At 37.9% G+C, this 19,585-nt stretch overlaps 3 protein-coding genes across 4 annotated transcripts; 2 read left to right on the top strand and 1 right to left on the bottom strand.

Annotated features, from left to right (window-relative positions):
- Nucleotides 1–7: 7 nt before the first annotated feature.
- Nucleotides 8–2,477, bottom strand: prss1 (serine protease 1). Its single transcript, XM_081389696.1, has 5 exons — nt 2,424–2,477; nt 2,082–2,241; nt 735–988; nt 487–623; nt 8–388 (listed from the first exon to the last, which is right to left on the bottom strand). The coding sequence occupies exons 1-5, from the start codon at nt 2,461–2,463 to the stop codon at nt 239–241; spliced, it is 741 nt and encodes a 246-aa protein (XP_081245822.1). The 5' UTR covers nt 2,464–2,477; the 3' UTR covers nt 8–238.
- Nucleotides 2,478–6,998: 4,521 nt separating this feature from the next.
- LOC308704958 (uncharacterized protein) lies at nt 6,999–12,119 on the top strand. Of its 2 annotated transcripts, XM_081389694.1 has the most exons (4): nt 6,999–7,102; nt 7,573–7,911; nt 10,019–10,444; nt 10,547–12,119. In XM_081389694.1, the coding sequence occupies exons 1-4, from the start codon at nt 7,042–7,044 to the stop codon at nt 11,314–11,316; spliced, it is 1,596 nt and encodes a 531-aa protein (XP_081245820.1). In that variant the 5' UTR covers nt 6,999–7,041; the 3' UTR covers nt 11,317–12,119. The 2 variants fall into 2 exon arrangements, with proteins under 2 accessions (XP_081245820.1, XP_081245821.1); XM_081389695.1 differs by lacking the exon at nt 6,999–7,102 and having other exon boundaries at nt 7,429–7,911; nt 10,037–10,444; nt 10,547–12,113.
- Nucleotides 12,120–12,461: 342 nt separating this feature from the next.
- LOC308704216 (uncharacterized protein) lies at nt 12,462–19,070 on the top strand. The gene is made up of 2 exons (XM_081388360.1): nt 12,462–12,870; nt 15,282–19,070. Exons 1-2 carry the CDS (start codon nt 12,489–12,491, stop codon nt 18,905–18,907), a joined length of 4,008 nt encoding a protein of 1,335 aa, XP_081244486.1. The 5' UTR covers nt 12,462–12,488; the 3' UTR covers nt 18,908–19,070.
- The last annotated feature ends 515 nt before the right edge of the window (nt 19,071–19,585 follow it).

Genomic DNA, 19,585 nt, shown 5'->3' with positions numbered 1-19,585 from the left:
AATAAATGTATTCAATGTTAATTCAATATGTCAATTTAATTAATGATAATGTGGAACTCAATCTGTGAAAATACAGAGATCTCAAAACTTAGCTAAATTATAATATTAATAATACAAAGAAAATTCTTTAATGTTTGTTATCAGATCTTTATTTTAGTTTGTCATCGGATATTTATTTTAGTTTGCCAAAATGATATTGCAGCATGCCATGATTATGGCCTTGAAAATCCATGGTAGCTTAGTTGGAGCTCATGGTGTTTCTGATCCAGGTGGTGTAGTTGCAGACTTTGGCATAGACACCAGGGTTGTTCCTCTGGGCACACCCGTAACCCCAGGACACAATACCCTGCAGCTGGTTGTTGCACACCACTGGGCCGCCAGAGTCACCCTGCGATACAGAAGCGTTTCAGAGAAGTCAATAATTGCTGCAAAAAGTATTTTTATACATCTGTTAGCTTGACATCAAAAGTTTAGCATTGATCTTACCTGGCAGGAGTCCTTGCCTCCCTCCATGAAGCCAGCGCAGAACATGTTGGAAGTGATCTGACCAGGGTAGGCACTTTTGCAGGTGCTGTCACTCAAGATAGGAGCGTTCAGGCACATCAGACGGCTGGGGTAGTTGCCTGAGAAAACATCAAGTCCCCACTTGGTTAATTTGCATTAAGGGGTTATTTTAAGATGGCCTAAAGATTTACGCAGGAAGTTTCATTCCATATTAATTTAGTGGCACGCACTTCCACTGGCGCTCATGTTTCCCCATCCAGAGATCAGGCAGCTGGTACCAGATGAAGCACAGCTTGAAGGCAGAGCAACGGTCTTAACGTAGCTGTTCAAAGTGGCGGCACTGCTCAGCTTGATCAGCATGATGTCATTGTCCAGAGTATTGCTGTTGTAACTGGGGTGTCTGATGACCGTAGCGGAGTTGATGAACTGCTCGGTGCCCTCAGTGGTGTCAATGTTGTGCTCACCCAGACGCACCTGGACACGTCTGAGAATAGAGACAAGTAAGTGATTATTGGTTTATACAGAAAGCATTAAATGTTAAACTCTTTAACATACTTCTAGAACTTATTTTTTGAACCTAAGAAAATGTGCACTTTGTTGGCTGAATTTTAAGTGATTACTAATAATGTATCCCTTATGTGCCTCTTATAGGAGATATTTATTTTTGAAAAGTAATTCAATTCAATTCAATTCTTGACTGCAGTAAGCTGATGGATATTTCTACCCCATAGCAGGGCATATTGTAGCACTATGAGCAGATTGAGCAAAACCATTCAAAAGTTTGGGGTCGGTAAGATGTTTTTTGGAAGAAGTATCATAAGCTCACTGAGGCTGCATTAATTTGATCCAAAATATAGTAAAAACAGTACTACTGTGAAATTTTATTACACTTTAAAACAGTTTTCTATTTGAATATATATATATATATATTTTTAAATGTGATTTATTCCTGTGATGGAAAGCTGAAATTTCAGCATCATTACTCCAGTCTTCTGTGTCACATGATCCTTCAAAATCATTTAATATGCTGATTTGGTGCTCAAGAAACATTTCTTATTATTATCAATTTGAAAACAATTTAAAAACTCCATATTTTTTGTGGAATTTTTTAAGGATTCTTTAATGAATAGAAAGTTATATTAAACAGCGTTTATTTAAAATATAAATATTTTGTAACATTATCACTGTCTTTACTGTTACTTTTGATCATTTTAATGCATACTTAATTTCTTTTTTTTATATAATGGCATAGCAAGTAGAAATTTGTCATTACATTGGTTATTTAGTTGCTTTCTGTTAAATTTAAAAAGGGAAAAAAATGAAGCACAAAATAATTCATTACAAAGCTAAAATGTTAAAAGTAACAACTTCCTACACTATAAAAATCGTTAAAAAACAACAACATTATTCTTAATTCAAATCCTAAGACAAAGTTTTTGTGCATTGGACTTTTGAGTCAAACCTACTGAGATAATGTAACAACTTCCCCATGTGACAAGCTCCAGTCCAGTCTCCCCTGTATATATTTATTATGCACACGCAAAAAAAAAAAAAAAAAAAAAAGGACTGTCACTTACGACTTGTAGCAGTGAGCAGCAGACACAACCCAGAGGTTGCTGATCAGAGAGCCACCGCAAAAGTGGTAGCCACTGTTCAAGGAAACCTGGTATGCAACACCATTCTTAGTGCACTCATATCCGCCAACAATCTTGTCATCCTCATCCAGAGGAGCGGCATCTGGGAAAACATAAGGTTTCATTGTTTCATACATAAATTTTACCAATATTAATAAAGTGAGCTGTAACCATACGGAGTTAAATTAAAAATTGATTATATTTTACATGATGATTCCTGTTTATAAAAACCCTTAATAGATCTGTATTAATTCCAATCTAAATCTTTCATGCCCCTTTACTTACAAGCCACAGCGAACAGAGCCAGAAAAATGAGAGCCTTCATGTTGAGACTGCTGAGTGTGTGTTCTCATGCTGTTAAGACGCACCTTTTATACTCTGTCTACTCCACAGCTCGAGATAATTTTCAAGGACATACATACATGTTGATTCATTATGTAAGCCTTAAATAGTAACCAGTGTGTGACTCCAGCATGTGCTTCAACATAATTCAGATTGTCTTTCTAGAACATATTATTGCAAATCATTTTTGCATGTTGAGAAACAATATTCACAAATGTTTCTTATTATTTTCTAATAGGGAATCATTTGCAGCGGTTATTTATAAAGGGGAAATTTGGTTGCATATTAGTAACAACTTGTAACAAATATGTTCAGAAAATTAACAAATTTGTCATGAGTTATAAATATTAAGTGCTTATCATGCGCTACTTTAAGAAAAATGTTTTGACAAGACTTAGGTGCTAAGCACACATAATGTTAATAATGTTTCACTTTTTTATTTCATCTCTTTTTTTTTCATAAAACAGTTTTAACTGAATTTTGACTGATGTTGTACAATTATTATGGTAACACTTTACAATAAGGTTCATTAGTTAACATTAGTGAACTAAATTAGTTGACATGAACTAAGAATGAACAATATAGTATTTATTAATCTTAGTTAACATTACTTTCAACATTTACAAATACATTATTAAAATCAAAGGTTATTTGTTAACATTATGTACTGTGAACTAACATGAACAAACAATGAACAGCTAACTAACATTAACAAAGATGAACTAATATAGTAACAAATGTATTGCTCATTGTTAGTTCATGTTAACGTTAACTATAATGAACCTTATTGTAAAGTGTTACCATTATTATATTACTTATCTTTGGAAACTTGCATGCAAAACCAAGGGTTTAAAAATTGGCCATGTTATAATGTTAAATCTATAATGATAAATGTTATTTAACATATCTTAATGTTCTTTTGCTAAATTAGGATACATTACATTGTGGTGCAATTGCAAACAATGATTCATGCTAGAGTCTGTGGTGTTTCACTTCAGAGGGCTCTTTTATTATTTTTTAAAAATGTGATCAAATTCAGGAAATTTGAGTGGACAACACAGACTTTATTTCAGACTGTCAGAGTACTGCAGTGAAAAGTTTTAATTGTGAAAAGTAAAAAGTTTTAATTTGAATTCTCATTTAATTGAAAGTGGGCATTGATTAATTTCCCCATGTAACTATATTATTTCCCCTTGATTAAAAAAAAAAAATATATATATATATATATATATATATAAGCTGTGAAATCTTAGCTGATGGTAACCTTATTTTCCGTAATATTTCAAAATACCTACAAACTGATGACTTTAGATAAACATGACATGGGAAAGTTAAACTGAATCAACACGTGGCAGCTAAACCATTCAAGGTGTTTGTCACCAGAGATTCTTATTGACTATCGAAGAATTTTGAAATATTGGTTATTTCCCTGGTTAGACTTTTACTCAAACCATAAGAAATCTAAGGTTTTTTATCCCTTTGATGCATGGTGTCAACGACAATGGACAGATCTTTAAAATACATTTTTATGGCCGTTGTTATAGCCAATCCAAATTACCTTCCTTTTCTTATTCTTCATTATTCTATATGTCTTCTTTATATTTCCATTCTGTGTTTACTTATAAACTGTCCATTACATTACGTTAGAAGCCTCAGACTTTTCACTTTTAAATTTCATAATTTAAATTAAAAAAAAGTTCACAAAAAAGTTACCATATGGTTTATGCTTTGTGAATCTTGGGCTGATTTTTGACTCCAATTCCAGAAAAATCACAGATAAATCATTAGCTTTTGTGGGAGAAAACAGATGGCCAATGAAGGCTAGGCAAGGATAAAAAATACATATCTGATTAAAAAGCCTAGATGTATCTTTGTTTTTTTTATTATTTTATCTATTTTATTTTCTGCCTGCTACTATAATGAGTAAAAATAAATTCTAGATTTTTATTTTATAATTACTCATTGTACATCAGTATCACTTTGTGGGCAGTCACACATCGGGACATTGTCGCAAGAGATATAGCCTATCTCCGTGACTTAAAGGTTTTGAGTCAAAAGTTCATTTGCATAGGTCAGCTATAGTGAAGATTGATTTTAACCAAAAAGATCCTCACATAGGCTATGCTCACCGGATCACTCTGGTGAAGCAAGTGATAAGCTAATACAAGTAAGCTAGTCCAAGCCATTGCATGTTTACTCTTCTACCATGTGAGAAATGGGAACCGTATTTAGCTCTTTTTCCTTTTCAACTTTATACTCAAATCGAGTGTAGCTGCAATTTTCATTTAGACAACAATTCCACCGAATAGGCAACATTTGCTTGTTGTAACTCTTCAAAATTAAATCTTTTTCGAACACTGAATTTACACATATTTAACTATTCAAAATCTGAATGTATTGGTCAATCTCAGGCAACTGTACTTAATTTTTTACAAGATTTCTAAACAGAAGATGGACGCATGTTTTCTCAGTCCTGTTACCGAAACTCATGTGCCATTTAAAAAGCATGTTTAAAAGCATGTCGATTAATTCCTTTGTTTTCCCCACAAGAAAGTGTTTATTTTAAATAAATGGTTGGTTATATGTTCAAATAATTGATATTTGTGACAAAAAAATAACTATAATATTAAGGCAATGTGTATTTAAATAAATAAATAAATTCCTTTTAAAGCAGATCGAAGCTCCAAGTTTATACTTTTTTTTAATAATTTAATTTATTAAACAATTGTATAAATGACTGACCAAACAAAATGGATAAAAACGGTAGCTTAACTTTATTCATTTAGAAAAAAAAAGAAAAAAATAGTAACAGGAATGAACATTGGGTAACAGTAATGAGTGTCCATATGTGTGTGCATGTGTGTGTATGAGACAGAGTGTACATGACTGTGTGTGCAAAAGATTTCTCTGTTGTAGTGATGTACTATGTTCTATAGTACTTCACAGCGAAGGGGGTGGAAAGAGAACTAAGGAGAGAGAGAAGAGGAGAGAGGGAGGGAGAAAAAGGGAAGTTAAGACAAAAAAGGGAGAAAAGAGAGGGTTGCGGGTGTGTTTCGCTCCTTCCATTGCAATATGCCATAGGTGGATGTTTCTGGCACCTGCATAGCATGGGTTTTCTCCATCTTCTACTAAATGAAAGACAAAGACAAAACGTTTAAGACACTTCGTGGTGGACTGGCTTCCTGGAAGTATGGTGTTCACATTGTAAAACTAATGCTAATGTCTACAATATAAGTAATTGCAACCTTAAAACTTAGAATTCAGGTGAATAGTATTATATCAACTAATATTTACAGTATTATATCAACAAAACAGAGGACTCTACTCACTCCTGTTACTTTAACTCACTCCTGTTATTTTCATATAAGTAACAGGACTGAAAGTAACAGGATTGAGTTTTTAAGCAAAAAGTTATCAAATACATGTTATATGGCCACATAGCATACATGCTAATAGCATGAGGACACTGAGAAAATTCTAGTGACTCATATTTTTAAAATAAACAAATGAAATCTAAGAAATAATTAAGGTAAAAGGACAGTGTGTTGAGATTGACCTTCTCAGTCATAGTTACAATTTCATCAAATATATAGAAATTAAAATGAGAGGACTTACCTATGGTCTTCACATTGCCTTCAGAATATCCAGATGATGCAACTTCCTGTTGAAAATGTTGAAACAAAGTTTTTCAGAGGGGGGCATGTGTTAGGGTAACAGGACTGAGTGAAAACCTATTTTTTACAGTCTATGGTGAAAACCCGGGGACACGACTAGAATGTAAATATCTAAAATATTAGATAAAATATTTTTTTTTTTCTCATGAAAAAAAATTTTTTTTTAAAGCATAGATTGGATATAAAGTCAAACAACAATGCAAAAAAAAAACGTTTTCACAAGGATTTTAATCATATTTCTTGGTAAAGTTTAGAGATAGAGAGTGGGGACATGCAGAAAATGATATTTTTTAGTGTTCTGTGTAGTTTTTATTAATGTTTTTAATTGTACTTTTTAAAATTGTAGTTAGCTTAATGTGCAGGACATTTTGCTTAATAATAAAATGTATTTTGGAGTAAACTGTCATGCAATTTTATACATATAGCTGCTAATGTCCTGGGGACTGAAATGTCACCCTTTCGGTGGAATGGATTATTTCCACTATTATTTTTTCATTTAGCTTGAACTTATATACTAATAACGTATATATAATTATAGAGCTGAGTTTGTTTAAATATACTTTCTCCGTTTTAATGTATAAAATATTTGTTTCAGAATTTCAGATACAGCAACACGGTAAATATCTTTGTGTGATGTCATATTCCTGCGACGATTTGTGGTCTGTGTACATTTAGGATTCTAAGAGGTTAGCTTTGCATCTAGGCACTTAAATCGGGTTAGCATTATGTTTTAAACTCTCTGGCCATTTATCACAGTCCGACGGTGTGAGTACGGATTTTTTCCCCATAAACTAAATCTATCTCGTAATGCGGGCACGTCGCATATATGACTTTTCCACGAACAGCAGTATTTGCTTGAGAAGAGCTAGTGGCGGCTAACGTAATTTATGCGGAATGCGCATCCATTGCGGATGTGGTGCAGAATATATGCGCATTGCTGCGACACAGGTAATTTTGGCCTTTACTTTTAAGATATTCCCTTAATTAAACAATTAGTTAAATGCGAATCCAACTATATTATCCATGCTTTATTTGTTTTTATTTCTCGCCCGCTCCTCTTGTAGCCTCGGACTTTTCCTTGTCATTGCCAAATTTATTGTTAATTAGGAGAGCTCTAAGATGTCTGCATGTAATTAATGATACTAATACATAATGTCAAACATAACAGAATATCAGAAGAACATTAGACAAAAGCCACAGGTTTTTGTTTTAGAGATACAAGGTACAGACAACAAAATATCGCAATAATTGCGCAGAATCAGTGTAAATACACATCATATTTTTTATATATATATAAAATGACACGTTAACCTATTGCCGTTCCGTAGTTATCTATTTTATGTAGTTGCTGAGCCCATTATTAAGGCTGTCCTTGTTAGACATTAAAATGAAGCAATAAATGCCTTGCTATGGAACAGCATGGTGGCTTTTTACCCTCCTTGTGAATGGCACGCTGTCCACCAGTCACATTGGTGCATCTGTAAACCACAACATTTCCATGACTGAATACTACGAGGAGGGAGGGTTGCTGTATGAGCACTCACCTCCCATGCACATCAAAGTGGAGTCTCCAGAGGGTCCCTTTGGAGGCGGGGTCTCAGAGGATGGTTTCCCCAGGGAAGATGATGACTCAGAGGCCAGTTGTGACCACCAGAATGGTGGGTTGCCTAGCAGTCTGCCCTTTAACGTTGTGGTTGTGCATCCCAACATAGTCGCACCTGGAATGTCTTCAGATGAACTCATCCCAATCGAACAAAGTAAGTCTTAGATGGAAGGAAGTGTTTAAAAATATGTGATTTTACTTTCCTGAAATATTACTTCTAACATTACAGTAATATTTAAAGGTGCACTCTGTATTTCCCCCCTCATTATCAAAGTTTTACAAATGTAGAAATTAATAATACATTTAATAAATGTTCAAAATTATGTACACTCATATAAGATGATAAGACGGCTATAAAGCAGCTCTGCAGAAAACAGTGATGTCATCGTCCAGCTCAATTCAGTTCTCATCCAACAGTGTCAGTTTAGTCAGATAAATAATATTGTTGAATATTAAGCGTCCCCAACTAAGCAAGCAAGAGGCGACAGTGGCAAGGAACCCAAACTGCATCAGGTGACAAAATGGAGAAAAAAACCTTGGGAGAAACCAGGCTCAGTCGGGGGGCCAGTTCTCCTCTGGCCAACAAACAAACATGCTGTGGTTTAAGTCTGAAAACAGATTGTGAATTGGAAATATTCAAAATATTTAAACCAGTTCCTTCTCGCTTGAAGATCGGATTCATCACGCCAGTATGAAGACGAAGCTGGCCATCAGGGTCTGTGCAAAGGACTTGTCTGGTTCTCGTGGTCTTTGCTCGAGGATCTTTGTTGATGGCTGTAGTGTCGACAGGGTCTTCACAGGGGATTGTGTAGTTGATATGGTCTCTGCTGACATTCAGGGCTGTGTTGTGGTCGCGTCTAGGTGCAGATGCACCATCTGATCTGGCTGACTACGGTGACCTCAGGATAAGGATGAGACAGACAGATTAATATTAGCGTAGATGCCATTCTTCTTATGATGTAACAAAAACATTGGATGTTGTGGGAAGTGTTCCCAGTTCCAGTTGACCTACTTTATGCAGCCTAAGAATCTTTTAACGGATTTGAATTTATAGAAATGTGATAGTGTGTTACGTGTATTCTAGATAAAATAGATGCGTTTTAATTTACATTTGGATTTAACACAGAGTGCCTCCCGAACAACACTAGGAAGACTGTTCCACATTTTGGGTGCTAAATAGGAAATGGATCTACCGCCTACAGGCGATTTTGACATTCAGGGTATTATCAACTGGCCAGAATTTTGAGATCGCAATAGACGTGCAGGACTATAATGCATTAAGAGCTCGCTCAAGTACTGGGGAGCTCAACCATCCAGTGCTTTATAAATAATCAACAAGATTTAAAAAAATGTATGCAATGTTTAATTGGGACCCAATGCAGTGTTGACAGAATCAGGCTATTATGTTCATACTTCCTGGCTCTAGTAACTGCATTTTGGACCAGCTGGAGTTTGTTTATTATGCATGCAGGGCAACCACCCGGTAGATCATTACAATAATCTAGCCTTGAGGTCATGAACACATGAACTAACTTTTCTGCATTTGTCTTTGAGAGCATGGACGATAGTATCATTGCAACACTAAGGTCCAGTAACCGTAATAGAGAGATACAACCATGATTAGATGATAAGGGCAAATCATTTGTTTTTCTAATGAGAAGCAGTCTTCGTACTTTAATACAGTGTAAATGCTGACTGGAAATCTGTGCAGATACCATTTCTTTCTAAGAAGGAACATAGTTATAAGGATACTGCCTTTTTTGTATTTTTGACTGAAAAGGGAGATTCGAGAAGGGTCTGTAATGAACTAATTCTTCAGGATCAAGTTATGGTTTAATAACTGCCAGCTTGAAAGTTTTTGGTGCATATCCTACTGACAGATGAATTAATAATATTATATATTACTCAGTTTATTATAGTAACATTCTGATATTGTAATTTCTACTCAATGATTAAATAAATCATTGGTGACCACAAAAAACATGACACTTGATGTGACACTTTTAAAAAAATCTATTAACTCATTCAAAATACAGTGCAATTTATACAGACAGAGGCTTAAATAAATGTCAACTAAAATTTGTACATTTTTTGGTCAAAAATATTTGCGTGATCCTGCATTAATGCTGCTATGTGTCAGTATAAGTCCAAAAATACCGTCCGTCAGCGCACCAAAAGCGAACAATTTACAGAGTGCACCTTTAAATAGAAATGCAGAAGCCTAATTTTTTGTTAAAATAAAACTTGCCTTTGAATTAAAGACAGGGGGGTGTCTTCAGCATTAGCCGCAGGAGGCGTAGGAAAAAGGAAGAGCCGCTTTAGCGGGGCAGAGCTGGAGGTGTTGGTATCAGAGGTGACCCGCTGTGAGGGGGAGCTGTTCGGTCCAGCAGGGAGGCTCCGGCGCCGAGAAAGAGAGCGAATTTGGGCCGGGATACTTGAGCGTGTCAATGCTGTGTCTAGAGTACCACGCACTCTAAGAGAAGTGAAGAAACGCTGGGATGACCTGAAGAGACGTAACGGTGGTAGACTGGCTGATGCAAGGCACCGCACCTGCTACCTGCCATCCAGCAGAGGGGCTGCAATTATGGGAAGGCCGACTCAAGTCAGTCCCAGGCTCCAGCAGTCTCGTCAAAAGCAGAGCACTAGAGTAAAAGCCAGTTTCAGTTGCTTGTCAGACACTGATCCAGGTAACATCTTCAGGTTTTGAGTGACCTCACAAATTTGAATCTGTAATAAAGTCTGTCAAGCATGGGAATATTAAATGTTTACATATTTTTTCACTGTTTCAGTTGCAGTTGGAGATGGTTCTGAAAGAGATGGTTTCGAAAAGGAGGAAGAAGCTGGTGAGCAAGACTGTGATGATGGAGATGATTGTGATGGTGTGGAGAGCAGCATGGAGGATAAACTGGGCTTAGGCCTGGGTCTGGGAATAGTACCACCTCCGACATCAGAACGCTGGCTACCTCCTTCACCCCTTTACAGCGCGCCTTTCCTCAACGGTACCCCTCATACAAGCCCAGAACCATCCTTAGGGACCCACCAGGGCCCACTGGAGCCCCCTCCACCACGCGCTTCCTGGCTGGAAGATGAACTTCGTGGACTGGGAGAAGCAGCCATGCAGCTTGGAGATCGCATGGAGCAGAACCTGCGCGAGTTTGCAGAAGGCTTCAGAAGCGATATGCGGACGCTTGTGGCTTCACAAGAGGCCCTTACAAGCAGCTTGCAGCAGAATAATGTACTTTTGCAACGCCTGTTGGGTCTACTTGAGATGCAGCATCAGCCGCCTCAGCAGCAAATTCCACAACAGCAACAACAGTTACAGCAACCTACACAACAGCAACAGGAACCTCCACAACAGCAGCCTTATCAGCAACTGTTATTGCCACAGGAACATCCACAGCTAGAGGAGCAAATCCCAGCAACTCTTCCACCTCTACCGCCACCTCCAGATATTTTAGATGGTACTCTGCACACTGAACCACCGACTGACATAAATGGAGTATCGCAACAGCCACGCCGTGGCAGAACAGTAGACCTCAGACGAAGACGCAGACGTTGATGTTGCCGTGAGATGTGGAAAAATAAACTGTATTCGGTTACAGTAAATGTATTTATTTAAAGCAATGTTTTATAAGGTTACCTAGTTGCAGATTGTGCCATGTCATTGCAGCCACATTATATGTTATGCCTGTTGCAGATATATAATAAAATGTATTGTGTACACCAAAAAGCTCAAAGCTATAATCAAAATCGACTTATGAACTCTTGTTGCTGATCATAAATTACTGACATTTTATGGATCTGCTTGCTCAAGTTCATAATATATGATAAGTTTAGAAAGATATTCTCTAGTATTCATGCTGCGGCATGATAAAATTCATTAATTTTCATTCTTTGATTGAGGCACCGCAGATCAGTGTAAAATGACGTTTTACTTTTGCTACTATCACTGGTTAAGAAGATACATCCAAATGCTGTTTTAAAGGATATTGTATTGCATAGAGGTTCTCCAGTTCCATGGAAATAAATGCAGTTATCAGAATTACTGACTAACATAGAGATCTAAGATTGCCCAGTCACTCTGCATGCAATGCAAGATAGCTAAGCTCAAATATACCTTTTTGCAAACTTTTCACCATGTTAACAAAAATCATGTGTATTTGGAAAAAATGTCTGCATATGAACAAATTTTAATAAAAGCAATCAATACATTTATCCCCTTTTTATATTATCAAAGTCAATTATAAATATTAAGCAGCACAACTGTTTCAACATTGATAGTAATCAATATTTATCATGTGACACTGAAGTCTGGAAGGCTACTGAAAATTCAGCCTTGTCATTACATGAATAAATCATATTAAAAATAAAATCAAAAAATCGAGAAGAAAAAAAAAGTAAATTTTTTTGTTGCTTAATTTGTGATTTAAATGGACCCTGGTGGATATTTCTGCCTTTTTCTGTCAATTATAACTACCAGTTTAAAAATGCATTAAATCTTCACAAAAAGGACGTGAATACATTCACATGTCTGACCACGGTTATCAATAAATCTACTAAATTAATAAAATATGTAAATATTAGATGCAGTTTCGCACCCATCTACATTTATCGAAAGGTGTCGCTTTAAATGTAGTCGCAGAGGGCGCATGTGACGTAATCACAGGCTTCCAATCAATCGCTGGCTTCCATGTTTTTAGGGGTGGAGAAAAGAGAAAGAAATATGTGAAAATGGCTACTGTACTGTCTGAATCCGAACAACCCTTAGATAATAAACTCATTAACGGTACACTCGCTGAAAATAAACCTGAACTACAACCTGCATCTGCTATAGTCGCCGAGTGTGACGCGGAGGTTTGTGCGCAAGGCAGCGGCGTAAAGGGGACGACAGAGCCTGGTGTTCCGTCTTCGCCAGCAAGTGAAAATTCATCTCCACATGGCGCTGCTCTTTCACCACGCAACAAAGATGAATCAGGAATGTCATGTAATAGGAAATCTACGGCGGACGAGCAAAAGACGGATGTGCTTTTCGAAAATAACGGTGATCTTGTTTCAGCTGAGCCCGCAACGGACTGCGGGGAGACCTCGGATCGTTTGCACAATGAAAACATCGGTAAGTACAACTTTGCATCAAGGGCAGACAGTAAATGGCACGCAGCGCTCTCTTGAAGAGCGCATAGACTTTACACACACATATATTCAGCCGTGGGAAGATCATGCAGAAACTCGTGGAGCGTGTTTTTGGGGTGGCAGCAATTAATTACTCTGTAATTGGCTTATTCTAACCCAATCAGAAACAAAACTGCTTGTTTAACCCTTTCATGCTTGTAAATTAAGATCCGTTATAGAGCTTTTAATTAGATAGAATTGCATACAACACCTCAAAAGGTCATTTAAATAAACTGACCTTGTGAAACAAGCCATGTGCAAGAGTCTTTCTGACATAATAAAAAATAGTATATTTTTATTGTACGTAGAAATTTTAAATAGACATATCCTAAACGTTTGTTACATACTGCCACTGTCACCCATGATATAATTATGCATAAGTTGTAACAAACAAAATATATTGTATCTGTAGGCTATAATCAACAACCTAAAATCAATTCATCTCTATCATTTTTTTATTTGTCATTCGCAATGCTTCATAACATTGTAGTTCTTTATCACATTAAAGCCATGAAGTACACAGCTCTGTGCCTGATTTATGTCTAATTTTGAAATACCTTTTTTTTTGCTTCAAATCAAAGTTTGTAATGTTGTGATTCATCTTGTAGCTGGTTGGCTTGGTTCATGGCTTATTCAGAATGAAATTGACCATTTTAACATCTCAGAATCATAAGTCATCATACTTCTACAGTGGTGAAGGGAAAATACAACAAATATAAATTGTGCATTCCAATTTGCGTCAATGGAAAAAGAAAAAAAATATTTAAAAAGAAAATATTTACTTCATCAGTAAAAATACATCCATAACATCTAATATTTTGGCTTTCTTCGTAATTTATATATTTCTTTTACCAGAGGAAAAAAAAAAACTGAAAAATGTTATCAGGGGACCAATGGTTGAGTTGAGACGGAATGACCTAGCACTTTTCAGTTATATTCAGTTATAAAGTTTAGTGTTATGAATGTGCATTAAAAAAGATTAAAATTTAAAATGTGAAAAACATTGATTTACAATGTTAATAACTGTTGAAATACATCATCACGTTACACAGATGCTTGTTTTCTCTAGCAGTGCTTCTATGGGTTTCAAGCATTTAGGTTTTAAACTTTTTTTTTTTTTTTTTTGTTCATCAAAGTAAAATTCTAGTATCATCTTGTTTATAGTTGCCCTATAAAATACCTCACGAATGTACAATCAGGCATGTGCCAGCTATATAATGAAGGTGGATTTTTGCTGAAAGGTTGAATCATGTTATCAGCACAAGGGTATTTTTCATGATTGTCAGGGCAAGTCACGTGTTTTATACATTTATATAGTATATTAATTACAATATTTGTTGGTCAAAACAATGGTTTACCTTTGACATTTTTGCTTTTTAATTCATTTGTATGTTTTGTAATTCTTGCTTGCTGAAATAGCTGAAAACCCTATAATAAGCCGCTTTCCGACCGGAGGAACCTTTTCACAGTTCCCAGAACTATTGACTAAAGTACCCGGATGTTCCTGCGGTGCGAACACGCCGACTAGGAACGATTTTAGTTCTAGGAAATCCATTTGTAGGAACTAATTTAGGTCCTACTTCAGAGTAGGGTCTAAACCAGTACTATAGGAACTACCCGTGACGTTAGTGTACGCTGATTGACCGAACGCACGCGGAACACCAGCACCCGCCATTTTTAAAACATCTAGAATGTAAACACACAGATTATAGCCTATATTTACTCCATAAACTAACTATACAAACATGGAAAACAGTGATAGATGGGTCTCTAAACCTTATGCTGAAGAGAAAATCCAACGCAACTTTGAGAGGACCAAGCCAAACATGATTATGTTTATCTGCCCAGCTAGCAACACTGGACATCAACCACACGGCATAGGCTAATAACCTTTTTTTCATATTCTGTCTACTTTCTATACCAGTTCTATCTAATAACATATTAAACAGTACTGTTAGACAGATTGTTAACTAATAAACACAGAGAATGCGAGCATTGTTTGCTCTGACGTTCTCAGCGCTGCCAAAATAAAGGTCTGTCGCGCCGTCAAAATAAAAGTCACCGTGCTTGCGTCACTCCCTTACCCCTCCTACCAGTTCCTATGGACACTTGGCCAGTGTGAACGCAAACAGCAAAACCGAGTTTGGGGGAGAGTAGTTCATAGAACTGTTTAGAAGCGGACAATAACGGTGGTAGTATTTAATAGCTTTTTAGACTTTTTAGATTATCTACTCCTTTTTAAAACATTGAATTCATCTAAATAGGTTATTGTAATTATAAATCTGAATGACTGCTACATGTTGTGGTTTTACGTTGCAAATTACTTCTAATGTTTTCGTTCCCGTCACTCCGCAGGGCAAGAAAACAACGAAGATGAAACGGCAGACAAAACTATAGAAAATGTCAGCAAAGATTTAAAGCTTGTTAGAGAGGAGGAACACCCAGCAAAACAAGATGAAGAGTCGACAAATGTAAGTGAAGAATCAAAGTCTCATGGAGAGGTAAAACAAAGCACAGAAGTGGAGATGGAGGACAAAGGAGATCCCAAAAGCATGGAGAAGGTTAAGGACAACACAGAAGAGAAGGAACCACAAAGCACAGAAGTAGAGACCGATGACAAAGGAGATCTCAAAAGCACGGAGAAGGATAAGGACAACACAGAAGAGAAGGAAGATGAATCTAAGAGTGACGGGACGGGTATAGTTGTAAAACGAAGGAAAAGCCGCCTGGAATGCAATGAATGTGGTAAAAAGTTTACTCGCCGCGAAACATACAACCTCCATCGACACTTTCACATGCATCAGGATGAGCAGGCTTCCCTCGTTTGTAAAGAATGCGGCATCACTTTTCAGCATCGAAGTGACCTCATCAAACACCGCAGTATTCATAAAGAAAATAGCCAACCAAGTGTGTCTCATTCAAGACACTCTAAGATTATGTACAAGGAACGGAGGAGATTTGTGTGTGAGCATTGCGGTATGTGTTTCTCGACAATGATGCGATTAAAGATTCATGCTTGTGAACAGACTGTGGAGAAGCCCTTTCGCTGCCCTCTGTGCCGCAAAGAGTTCCAGTATAGGGTGTCCATCAATGCCCACATGCAGAGTCACTCATTAGACAGTCCTTATCGATGCCTGGAGTGCAACAAAGGCTTTCAGAGTTTGGGGACGTTGCATATCCACCAACGATCCCACGCTGCACTGAAGCCGTATGAGTGTCCAGATTGTAGTATGGTCTTTAAGCATCGCTACGTAATGGAGGACCATCGACGCAGGCACGTGGATGAAAGAGCCCATCTGTGCAAAATCTGTGGGAAGAACTTCAAATACAGCAGCCTTTTGCAACAGCACCAGTATCTCCACACTGGCCGAAAGCCTTACCACTGCTCATACTGTGGAAAAACATTCGCTTTTGCGCAAAACATGCGAGCACATTGTCGACAACACAAAAAGATCTCGGCTAGGTCTGAGGCACGTATTGCAAACCATGATGTATCTCTTGTGGGGCAAGTAGGTAAAGAAAACGCAAACGTTGAGCAGCAGCGCAACTGTCCTCTATGCCCTCAAGTTTTTTATAAAGCGGCTGATTTAAGAGCACACATGTTAATCCATGAAGCAGAGTATGAAAGAATGAGTAATGGCAAGAGATTCGATAAGGTCTATGCATGCCAGTATTGTCCTCTCAAATTCCAGACAGAATCTCTCCTGCAGTCCCATTCGCAAACACATATGACGAACATTTTGGGTATCAACACAACACATATCACAAATCAGGTTAAAGCAGTACTTGAAAAGCAGGATATTGGAATGGATGAGGCAGATATTGACAGTATGTCAGGAGTAGGGGGTTTGGAGAACCAAACAGAGAAGAAACCGTTCAGGTGTCGTGACTGTGGAAAGTGCTTTCGTTACCGTTCAGTGTTAGAGCTCCACATGCGCATACACAACAAGGGTTACCAGTGTCAAGTTTGTAAAAAGTCCTTTAGATTTAGTAGCTATTTGCAGCAGCATTCGATTATCCACACCGGCAAAAAGCCATACAAATGCCCAGACTGTGGTAAGGATTTTGCATTTCATCATAACATGAAAACACACCAGCGGCTGCATCAACAAAAGCCGTTTCGCTGCACGCAGTGCCGTAAGGGCTACAGCGATGAGAGTCAGCTCCAGCGGCACATGCTTTCCCATACAGGAGAGAAACCTTACAAGTGTCATTTGTGTGACAAGAGCTTTGCTTTGGCCTACTTGCTCCGAGACCATCTAAACACTCATACGGGGGAGAGACCCCACCGCTGCCAGGAGTGTCATAAATCATTCCCTTGGCTTAGCAGTCTGCTTGTGCATCAAAAGATTCATATGCGTAAACGGCAAGGTCAGAGTCACAGTTATTCACTGTCCATACATTCTCAAAGAGGTAGAGTAAGTACCGGCAGGAGAGGTAGGCCAAGGTTAGATCGAGACATTGGAAGGACGGCACCTCTACCTGGTAGAATCGTATCTGAAACACACTTGCCAAATGTGGTTCCACAACAATCCAGTAGCTTCGATGCAAATAGACGTGAACACATGCAGCTGAGATCGCAGCACTTGCAGACGAGAAATCATTCCCAGCAGGTTCCGTTGCAGCAAGAATGGCAGCTACAAATGGCGCCTTCATCAGAAGAGCTGCTACTCTGTCAGAAGCCCACAAGTTCATTGGACGCTCAGCCAACTAATGCAGTGCAGATGCAGTGGCCAGGAAGTCACCTTAAGACGATCTTGCCTAAATGTGAGGGTCTCCCAGAGCTCATGCATCAGCAACAACATTCTCAAGCAAGTGTACCCATGTCAAAACAACCTAATCATTACTCTGAGATAAATGTATCTGAAGCAGAGCAAAAGGGCAAGCATCCTTCTCTCTGGGTGAATACACCAAACTCCACTCTGCAGAAGACCTCATCAGAATCACAACAACACATGGACAGGCCTTCACCTCTGAATGTGAAAATGCAGTCACCGAGGTCCATGCAAGACCCACAGCAGTCGCAATGGCCAGTACTCTGTGATTCAATGCAAACATCTAATCCAGAGCTGTTCAATAATTCGTCAGAAGATGGTAAAGGAACTGTTGACTTGGAAGCACCACCCAACAACAAATCTGATAAACTCACTCATGATTCGCAAATGCCAAATTCCTCTGGTCTGGCTAAAACAGAAATGGGTCAGGCTGGTGGTATAGTGCTATCTGCTGGTGCTTCCGTTCTACCGAATACTAATCCATGGGGAATGAAAACATCTTTAGAAATGTCTACAACTGTGAGCTTGCAAGAAATACCTGGGGATGGGTTAGAGAAGCAGCAAAGCAGAATAATCCAGCACTTGCCTCAACAAATGCAGCTACAACAGCAGCTTCTTCAACAGCAGCTTCATCAGCCACAACTCCAGGAACAGCCTCAAATACCTCCTACTTGGGTTAGCGCAACTCCCCCAAACCAGATGGGACCACTGAACATTCCGTTTGCACCAGCTCATTTTCCTCTTGGGGACAGAACTCCAATGTGGGGGTTTCAGGCAACTCCAGTTGTTTCCCAAGCCCTTGTAAATGGACCAGTTCAACAAGGCCACATCCAACAGCACGTGACTCTAATTTCTGGCCAGCGGATTCCTTTAAATAGCCCTCCATCTTTTATCTCGCCACCTTTTCCTCCACCAGCTCTAAATTTACCTGCTCCTCATCCAATGCATTCTGTTGGAAGGCAAATTCCAGGTCCGTTACCACAAGGCATCTTCTTCACCTCACAGGGAAACATAAATGAGATGCCACTCATGCCACAAGTAACAAACTTACCTCAGTATGCCCAACAAACTGATCTACACAAAATGGGGAATAAAATGCCTTTTGCCCCGGATCACCTGTTCCAGTGCATGATATGTGGTTGTTCTTTGCCTGGAGAACTAGAATTACAGATGCATTATATGCAACATGCACAGCGAGATGTCTGAGTTAGATTTTTAGAAATGATATACATACAAAACAACAATAGCTCAGTTTAGACTGTCTCTTTGCTGTTTTATTGTACATTGCTGTCAAGCTGCTGGAGTGTGTCATGATGATTTAAAATGTATTAATGTTTTTATTCAGTTAATAAATTTTCCAGCTGAACTTATATATTAGTTTTGTGTGCTTTGTTACCCTCATGCAATAAACCACACAAACTAAATTAACATTTGTTAAAAAAAAAAATGTTGATGACCCCCTGTGGTGAAAATCACATTTTTAATGTTGTTTATATATCTATGTGGTGTTTTAAATATGCTTTAAGATAAACCATGTGCAAAGCATAAGTCTACACCATTGCTAAGTATTTTCTCCTTAAACTGCAGTGAAAAAAAGATGGTGTTTGAAATAGCTGACGTTTCTGACGTCACAAACTACCTTGCAACCAATCACATCAACGTGCGTGCGGGCTTTAGCATATTTTTAACTGTCATATTATTAACTGTTGCAAAGCAGGGGTGTCTCAAGAGAAGCCAGCTTATCCCAGTATATTTTTCTGCTGAAATGAAAAATCTGATACATTTAGCAATATAGTGAGTGAATTATGATGTATATTACGGTTATGTTGAACTAAAACCTTTGTCTTTCTCCACTGAGGTTCTAAGTTGTTCAAATCGTATCTA

This window comes from Scardinius erythrophthalmus (assembly GCF_964197995.2).
Source record: "Scardinius erythrophthalmus genome assembly, chromosome: 16".
Taxonomy (NCBI): domain Eukaryota; kingdom Metazoa; phylum Chordata; class Actinopteri; order Cypriniformes; family Leuciscidae; genus Scardinius; species Scardinius erythrophthalmus.
The sequence above is the reverse complement of the archived record's forward strand: the minus strand, read 5'-3'. Positions and strand labels throughout refer to the sequence as shown.

What these genes read in the sequence shown, in the direction of transcription:
- prss1 (XM_081389696.1), bottom strand. Translation starts at nt 2,463, where the DNA reads ATGAAGGCTCTCATTTTTCTGGCTCTGTTCGCTGTGGCTT. An exon ending in GGCTCTGTTCGCTGTGGCTT is followed by an intron (nt 2,242 to 2,423) that starts GTAAGTAAAGGG and finishes ATGTTTTCCCAG; the next exon opens with ATGCCGCTCCTCTGGATGAG. An exon ending in AAACATGAGCGCCAGTGGAA is followed by an intron (nt 624 to 734) that starts GTGCGTGCCACT and finishes ATGTTTTCTCAG; the next exon opens with GCAACTACCCCAGCCGTCTG.
- LOC308704958 (XM_081389694.1), top strand. Translation starts at nt 7,042, where the DNA reads ATGCGGAATGCGCATCCATTGCGGATGTGGTGCAGAATATATGCGCAT. An exon ending in TGCGCATTGCTGCGACACAG is followed by an intron (nt 7,103 to 7,572) that starts GTAATTTTGGCC and finishes GCTATGGAACAG; the next exon opens with CATGGTGGCTTTTTACCCTC. An exon ending in CTTGTCAGACACTGATCCAG is followed by an intron (nt 10,445 to 10,546) that starts GTAACATCTTCA and finishes TCACTGTTTCAG; the next exon opens with TTGCAGTTGGAGATGGTTCT.
- LOC308704216 (XM_081388360.1), top strand. Translation starts at nt 12,489, where the DNA reads ATGGCTACTGTACTGTCTGAATCCGAACAACCCTTAGATAATAAACTC. An exon ending in TTTGCACAATGAAAACATCG is followed by an intron (nt 12,871 to 15,281) that starts GTAAGTACAACT and finishes GTCACTCCGCAG; the next exon opens with GGCAAGAAAACAACGAAGAT.